This window comes from Aptenodytes forsteri, unplaced genomic scaffold (assembly GCF_000699145.1).
Source record: "Aptenodytes forsteri isolate BGI_AS27 unplaced genomic scaffold, ASM69914v1 Scaffold79, whole genome shotgun sequence".
In the NCBI taxonomy this organism is placed as follows: Eukaryota; Metazoa; Chordata; class Aves; order Sphenisciformes; family Spheniscidae; genus Aptenodytes; species Aptenodytes forsteri.
Genome location: NW_008794776.1, coordinates 181,108 through 189,746, shown reverse-complemented (window position 1 = coordinate 189,746; position 8,639 = coordinate 181,108). Strand labels below are relative to the sequence as shown.

General features: G+C 41.1%; 1 protein-coding gene across 1 annotated transcript in view; it reads right to left on the bottom strand.

The window, feature by feature from the left end:
• TMEM132B (transmembrane protein 132B) overlaps nucleotides 1-8,639 on the bottom strand; it is a 250,451-nt gene that overhangs the window by 143,918 nt on the left and 97,894 nt on the right. Inside the window, exon 4 of the mRNA XM_019470772.1 lies at nucleotides 6,918-7,058. Within this exon, the coding sequence (XP_019326317.1) occupies nucleotides 6,918-7,058 (141 nt within the window). The remainder of the gene's footprint in view (nucleotides 1-6,917; nucleotides 7,059-8,639) is intronic.

Genomic DNA, 8,639 nt, shown 5'->3' with positions numbered 1-8,639 from the left:
TTCTTTGCAAGTCTGCAGGGAAGGAGGGAGGGGGGGAGGGAGGGAGAGACCCTCCAGAAACAATACCTTCCTATTTGATCCTAGAACCACAGTTTTCTACAATAAGTTGTTCTTCCCACCGCTGTTAATTTGTCTATTATTTTTTTATGTCCTTTCTAAGCTACTGTGAGGTGTCAGTGCTTTTATCTTACAGAAACATTTCCAAGCAGGCTTGGGTTCTTTTATAGAAAAAGGCATACATGTAAAGAATAAAGGTTAGTTAAAATTCTTATAACTCAGGTTTTCTTTGTGACTCTATTGAGTCATTTATGTTTGAAAATGTGCGTGGATGCTTCTCACTGAAACACTCTTTACACAAAGCAGAACAGACTCCATCACTCGTAACAGAGGTCACAACCTTAAAACTGGTGCATTAAAGATAAAATCCTCTTCATCATGGCTCAAGAGACAACGCTGTCTTGGGGTCTGGCCAAAGGCTAGTGAATGAACTCCTGCAGGATCTATAGGCCATGCGCACTCTACATTCAAAGCACATTTCTTTGCCCATGACACCTCTGACCTAAGGAAAGCAGCAAGTGCGTAAGAGTAGGAGGGAAACACCCAAGACAGTACACTGTACCACACAGTCTGTGACTTCTTCCCACACCTTAAGCTCTTCTGTTTTTTCAATTCAAAACCTTCATTTTCAAAGTAGCTGAAGTATGGCTTCATGGAAGTATGGCTTTCATGGTGGAAAGAAGCTTTAAGGAAGTCTGACTACTTCACCTACATCAGACCAGCATGGCAGGGGGTGACAGCCATCAGCTTTCCCTTCCCCATCTCCCCGGCTTTTTTTCCTCAGCTCTTCTCTATTCTTTCCTGTCTGCTTTACACATCTCCTTGTGTTTCTTTGCTCCCTCTGCTCCTCTTACTCATTCACTTTAGTGCTACGTGAACTTAATGGCATCCAGCCCACTGCCTTTGCATGGGCCTAAAATAAGACAGAGCGAGGCTGTCTGTCTGTACCAGTTACTGCTCTTTTGTGTAAAGCAACACATGCCATTGATCTTCTGTCAGCCAACTGTTGTTGCTGATGGAACTTTACATGCTCAGTGTCCTGGGGCCAAGCAAGTTCCTTTGGCAATAAACACATCAGTAAGTGTTTCACTGCATGTCCTGCTGCCTACCCCAGTGTGGTTAACAGCACACTGCTGTACGCTACAGCAGGCTGCAGCCACCCATCTTTATAGGCTTGTTTATCTTACAGAAGCAACCAAACTCCTCGTTCTCGCTTCAGCATGCCCTGTGCTGTACCGACCAAGAGCACAGACACTCCAGACACAGCCAAGCTGCATCCTCGGGAAGGCCAAGTCACTGCAGCAAATCAGCTCATCAAACAACCAGGACTGCAGCAGGCTCTGTTTTGGAGACAGTGGGAATCTCTGCACCACACTGCCATTTTTTGATGGCATATGAGCTTGGAGGCCACACAGGACCAACAAGTATGTCATTCTGGAGCAGAGTGGTGGAGAATTCGGTGTAGAAACACCTCCAAAAAGCTGTGTGAGAGAGATCAAACCTGGCAGAGCCAGTGCCAGGAAGCCTCATAGCACCCGGGGGCTTTCAGGTGGAGTGTTTGCTTATTGCCCTCGGTAAAGTGGGGACTGGAATATGTAGTGGGGAAAATGCTATTTCCCACAATAAAGTGATAAGAGTCTCAAAGCTGTCTGTCAAAGTGAGGAGGGAGTGGAGAGAACCTCAGCTCTTATTTTCGAGAGACATCCACAGCCTTAAAATCAAAACCAAATGATACAACATCTTTGTTCAGTTGATCATCAGCTCCAATAACACATATTTACTTTAAATAAATATATGCACATATCTTAACTGGCAGCCAACTTTACATCTTCCTTTTGAGTGATATTTCTGGTTCAAAGGGTATTCCCAAGCACAGAAAAAGAAGTGAATTATTTTAAAATAGAAGGATCTATTTGCATACCTATAAATACATGAAATAACTGCTTTTCCTGATTTAAAGATATATAGATACACACACTACAATTATAATTTTATAAAGTCAGTTGAATTATTTGAATTCTGTGAACACCTCTTAAAATGGTACAGAAATGGAATGACCATTACAGAATCTTAATTTTTTATTGAAGTGTAAAGATAGATTATATAAAATGCCAGACAGCTGAGCTGGTCTGCATGAATTAAAAAAAAATATATATAAATTTCCAGGCAACTGAATAAATACTTCTGAGGACACTTGAAAAAATCCCTCTGAAGATTTCACCCTCCCTACTTTTGCATTCTGAGTCTCCATCATGCCAGTTTAATTTATGCAGTGATGGGTATCCTGAGAGATGGAAGCTGTATTATTGACATGGAGATAAAATAATCCCTAAGTGAGAAGAACCAGTTTGGTCTCAATAACACTATACTCAGCACTGCAGGTAAAATCAATTTCATTAACTTTGCTAGTTAGCATAAATATTAACTTTGCCAGTTAGCATAAATATAACCTTTCTGATTAAAGTACTAGTTTGTCAGAGAATCAGACTCTCCTCACCTGGGTAATAATCCAACACAATTTAATGACAGTTTTCCTGAGTAAGGAAAATGATCACTTCATATACTCCCTTTCAAAGTAGAGCTACAACTCTCTGGCCTAAGTTTTTGTGTTTGTGCCATCTCATCTCTCCTGAACCAAAGGCCAGGTCACATTAAGTTTTTGTTCTTCAGCTTTCCAGCAAGGAGACACCGAGCACCATGAAATATGTCGTATTGTGGGGGTCTTTCAAATGAGAGCATGGAAACTCAGCTCCTGCTCACCAATGATTTGAAATAACCTAATCCTATAAAATGCTAAATCACTCTGGCAAAGTTCCTGAGATCCCATTCCTCTGGATATCAGCGCAGAGTTACGAGGTACCATACCTTGCCAAAGATAGACCATGCTCTCAGGGCATCTTTTCAAGCCCTCTTGCCTTAGTCCTGCTGCAGCCTAATTTGTGGCACGTTCCTGAGATGCTTCCAGAGAACTCTGAGGTGCAAAGGACGGAAGAACTGCAAGGCTCAATCCATCTTTTGGCAAATACAGTGGAAAAAGCCTGCATGGTCTTTACAAAAATAGGATCCATTTTCATGAAAAAAACAAAGATTTGTATCTGGTAGAGTCCCAGATTTTGGCCTTGTATTTCAAAAGCATTTTTTGCAATAATTCAACATATAGCCCTACACCACAGGGTAAGATCCCAGTCCTTCACAAACACAGCTATTCTGCATGGGAGGCTGAAAGCACTCGATTTTTATCTAAGCCCACCAACCCTGACATCCTCTACTCCTTGCAAGATGCACTCTGCACTCAATGCAGAAATCCATAAAGATCCTTTCCTATGGAACGTAAGTGCTGGGTCCCAGATGCAGGCATAATGCAAGAGTATTTGTGCTTGAAGTAGAAACTGTGCCTTTTTGAAACAAAACACACTGCCGCTTCAACTAACCCTACCAAAATGAGATTCACAGAGTTCTGCCCCAAGGAGAGAATACGAGGGAGAATAAATGCAGATGGCAACAATCAATCTCCTCGCTAAATGAGCTACCAAAAAAGTCCTTTGAGATGGCAGCAATAAGGGCAAAGTGAGGGTCCACACAGATCAGAATAGATGTGTGCATATATACTTGTGTGTGTATATTTAAAATAAATCTCTTCTTTTTATGCTCTTTGTTCAACGACATTATCAAAAAGAGGTTTTAAATACAAGCTTATGCCACTACTAAAGAGGTGAATTTGTGAATGTATTCTTAACAAAACACACTCTGAAAAGCTTTAATCTATGAATTGTGACAACCTTGGACAAAATGGATTTTTAATAGAATATAATGTAAACTGCCTGAAACATTGTGATAAGGAATTTTTTTTTTTAAGTAATGCACAAAAAAAGGCATGATGCACATTGCATGAAAGGAGGAAAGGTCTTAATTTAAAGCATTTTAATGAACACTCAATTTGCGTAGGGAAATGTGAGAAATGGAGATGAAAAACTCATGATAACGATAATACTGCAGAGAGGAGGAGAAAGATTAGAAAAGTAAGCAAATTTGAAAAGGCTCCAGCCGATAACGCTGGCTAAAAGGAATGCAGACTGGATTACAAACATGTCACAGTCCAAAGCCACTGTTCTCCTTGCAAGCAGTGTCTGTCAGTGGCTTTTATCAGAGTTGCACACTGGGGAAGAAAGAGCAACCGAAGTGCAAAGCAGTGGAGAACAGACCTCTCTCTGAGCTAAGGGCAAGGAGGATAGTCAGAGATTTCGGCGAATGCAGCTGTGACTTGCTGGAGTGTCTCACCTTCATTGAACCTCCAGGAGCCATGCCAGCCAGCCGGTTTGCAGGGCTGCCAGGGCTTTCCGCCCCCTCACAAAGCCCAAGGGGGGTTGCAAAACCATAGCAAACTCAGCCATCTCTTCCTCAGAGAAAACTATCTGGGCTCAGAGGTTCAGTCCTGGCTTACCCACTTCTCTACTACTAGCGTAATGCCAGGCAAGTCAGCAGAACTGAAATTACTTCCAAGAGAGAAAAAACTGTCTCCCCCGAGGTAGATACGATTCTGTTTACTAATAGCTTCTGCTCTGCAATGAAAGAGATTGATCCTGCACTCTTACTCATACATAAACTGCCTTTAATGAAGCTCCTTGAATTACTAAAAGGAGGAACAGATTAATCACGTCTAGAGACAGTTTTGCCACATTGACCTTAACAGAAGCAAGTTCAGGTCTCTGCTCATTTAAATGAAACAACAGAACTCCCACAAAAACACTTAACATTCTACAAAAGAAACAAGAGGGCCACCATTATGACCAAAAAGGCAATTTAAAGTGAAGATCAAAGTTAAATATTTACTCTAAGCACTACAATATTTGCAAATCTGGGAACGATCTTTCAGCAGTTTCTATTTGCATACTTTAATTAATCCAAAAATATTAAACTAATCTCACAAAGGAAAGGGTCAAAGTATTAATTAACTTGAGATTCGTTGCTTTTGTGCCATTTAACAGTTCAACACAAAGCAAAAATCAGTTTTAATAAAAACTACGTTACTGTGACAGGTATAATTTCATGGATTAGTGAAACCACATACAAGGCAATAAGTTTCAGTGTTCGCCCTATTTTTGGTCTAACTTTAAAAATAGTTGTTTCATTTCAATAGAGATTCCTCTGTAACACCAAACGATCTTAAGTTTTCCTTTAACCTCAGCATTTCACTTTCAAATTGATGGCTTTCCACCTTGCTCGGAACAGAACTGAGGTCACAGTTGTTTTAGCAAAAAACCTGACTGCAACGTTCAGCAGAGAGCAGATACTGCACAATCACCCACATCAGCCACCTGAGCTAATTCAGGTTGAGATTTCACTGCTGGAGCCATCGTGTGTCATCGCGCAGCTCCAGAACAAGTGCGAAGGTTGCCCTCTGAGGCAGCGTCTCTGCGGGCTGAGCTCTCCCCCCACCAAAGGGACTTGCTGGCTTCTTTAAAAGCTTTTGGAGGAACTGGGAAATCTTACCGAAAGACAAAGGATTTGGAGACAAAGCATACAGCACCAAATCCAGCTGCCAGAGCTCTGCTTTATCAGTACAGTAGCCCATGAAACCCCAGCAAAATAATGATGGAAGGTGGCTTGAATTTCCTACATCACAACCTCAGACTTGCAACTTTGACAAATGTACTTAGGAAACAAGAGGGGGACCCCCCCCTTTTTTTTTTAAATGGGGAAGAAGTGCTAATGAACGGAAAGGTTTGCCTGGCATTTCATGCCAGAAAGCTCTGTAGCACTTGACTTCACCAGAGACACTGAGCGGGGAATCACCTCCCCTCACTTCACACATTCACAATGCAAATGTCTGCGTCCCACTCAGTCACCTCCGCTCCGCATCTTTACTGGAGAGAAACAGGCATTTTTTTGCTTCCTATTCATCAGGCCTGTTTTACACATCCAAGAGGACTCTCACCTTAACAGTGCCTATTTATCGCTGTTGCTAAAAAGCAAACCCATGGATAAATAGCTTTCACCTCAACACGTGTATCGCAGGTACCCAGAGCTAGATGGAATTCATTTGTTCTTCAAATACAGCTTCAGAAACTAAACAGAGTAGAAGCTCTCTTTGCACTCCAAACCTCTGGCAACAATCCTCCTAGGTCTAAATAATTACTAACAACCATTTTTCTCCCTTACAGGAGCCTTCAGAAAAAGGTGGATGCAAAAGACTCCTCAAATAAAAATTGTGACATAAAGTTTTGTGATTTCCTAATTATGATACAATTTCAAGCTAAATTTATGCACAGTGTACTTTAAGCGTAGAGTAACTGCACAATAATGGAGAGAAATTGCTTGTATTGTAAAATACCTAATTCTGATGAACAATGTAAATTTCTCATTACCTTTGATACAGCTTGTGGGAGCATTACCATAACAAACGTACACAGCATTCACGAGACAGTTCATAGACACTCATAGGTGTTCTGCAGCGATAATGAATAACACTTAATAGCTATTACTTTCATAGCTTTTCAAATAAAGGAGACAGCATTGTCCTATATTGCTCTCAATTATTCTTCATATTTCTCTATTTTAATCCATTCCTTTCTGTTGGCTCTTTGGCAACAGCAATTCTGCTGCTGCCCTGAAGGTGCATGAAAAGCAAATGTGAGCCAGGACTAGTTGGCTGCCTCCAGTTTAATTAGATCATCTACTTCTGAAGCTCAGAAGTGAAACAAAAGGAAAAAAGCTCTCATCAGATCACCTATAGCTTTTCCAAGGAGGCTGAGGATGAAAAAATACTGCTATTAAAAGAGCAATACAACTCATTAAAGCTATTGTATGTGTCTCTCAGCACTTTAGCAAGGGTTAATGCACAAAAGCGCTTGGCAGCTTACCTGTTCTCTGCGTTTGGGTCGTTGTGCACACATGTGATCGTGGCAGTGGTCCTTGCGCTGTCCGTCTCCTCTTGAACCCCCCACTGGTCTGCATCACTGACTCTGATGTCCATGATCTTCACACCTGGGGCTGTCCTAATTCTGTTGGGGAACAACAGGGATTGCTTTAGTTACAGATCTCCTAAAAATAAATCCAGAAAGGTAAACAAGGAAGATGAAAGAGGAAACATTCCCTCTTCCATTAGTAATAGACTGATACATTGCAACTCTAAGTCACTCTGCTTTAAAAATATAGAACAGGTCCAATCATTTTGAAGAGATGAAGTATGAGTTTCATTATGTGCAAAGCCAGTTAATTTTCAGCTTGAACAATGTGGAGAGAATAAGAATGCTTTCTGCTTCAGTGGCACCAGTTTGATACAAATGAAACAGATGTGACTAAGCATTAGTTGATTTAATTTGTTGTGTCTGTCCTGCAGTTCAAGATGGAGAATCAGAGCACTGTGATATTAAATACATCCTCCTGCCCGCAAACCTTTGGGAGCAAGGTGCCTTTTAATATTAGTGATCTGCATGGAAAAAACGTGTTTCACTGCTCAAAGACCATAATGCAGGAAGGAGAGAGAAGGAATACGTTACCCTAGACCCGGGACTGAGGGATGAAAATAATTATGCCATGGTACTGGGATCTATCAAAATGGGCACGTCAAACTCTTGCTGCTGAAAATAATATGATGCTGACATGGAAAACCTTGATTTCCTAAGCATGGCTAGAGTCTGAAAGCAGCTTGGTAGTTGGTAAATGTCACTTTTTTTTTTTTTTAAAAAGCCAAAAAAAAGTCCACGCTCCAGTGGGGCTCAGCGTTAGGAACAGATTGCCAAGGAATAGGAAACAAAGTGCTTTTAATAGCAGGGACTTCATTTGTGCAGCTTGACTCCTGAAACAAGCCTGGGATTTCAACAGGAGTGCTGCAAATATGCCTGGAGAACAATTAGGCAGAAAGCAACTGCTATAGCGCCACGTTCGCCACTACTGTGACTTAATTAATTAAAAGCAAAGCCGAGAGGGACCTCTTAGTTGTATGGTGGAATGAAACGGCACTGCTGAGACTTGAAGCGTTACTTAACAGTGAATTGTGATGGATTTGCCCCGATGCCTCGTGGCCAGTTGGTGCTCACGTTACACTATTAAGAATTTCCTTTAAGTTCTAGCTGAGTTTATGGGTTTGGATCAAAGCAACTTCAAGACTCAATGGGTGGTCTTTTCCTCTGAGAAGGAATTCATTCATCCTGCTTTTATGATATCCTTATTTTTGGCTGTAAGGCTTTACTGACTTGATGGACCAAATCCATGCCTGGCATAACCAATCTCATGAAAAATGTATCCTGTAAGGAGAGAATTTTACTTGGTATTTTTCTGTCTCCTTCATGTTTCTCCACAGACATTCATAGCTCCAAACAACATGCCTCAAAGCTTATGTGCCCCTCTCCTGTCATCTTCCCTTCTTTTTTCAGGGGAACATTCATTTTTTCTGTAGTAATTACACTGGACCAAATCATTCCTGCAAGACACCTACATGGCTTCATTTCAGACTGACTTGTAATTTACATGAGATAGAGAATTAGGCCTTCAGCAACGGATTCAATAATTTTTTTCATTAGACTTAGTCAACCACGCTTGAAAAAAAATCATTATGGCCTGAGTGGGGAAAAAAAAAAAAA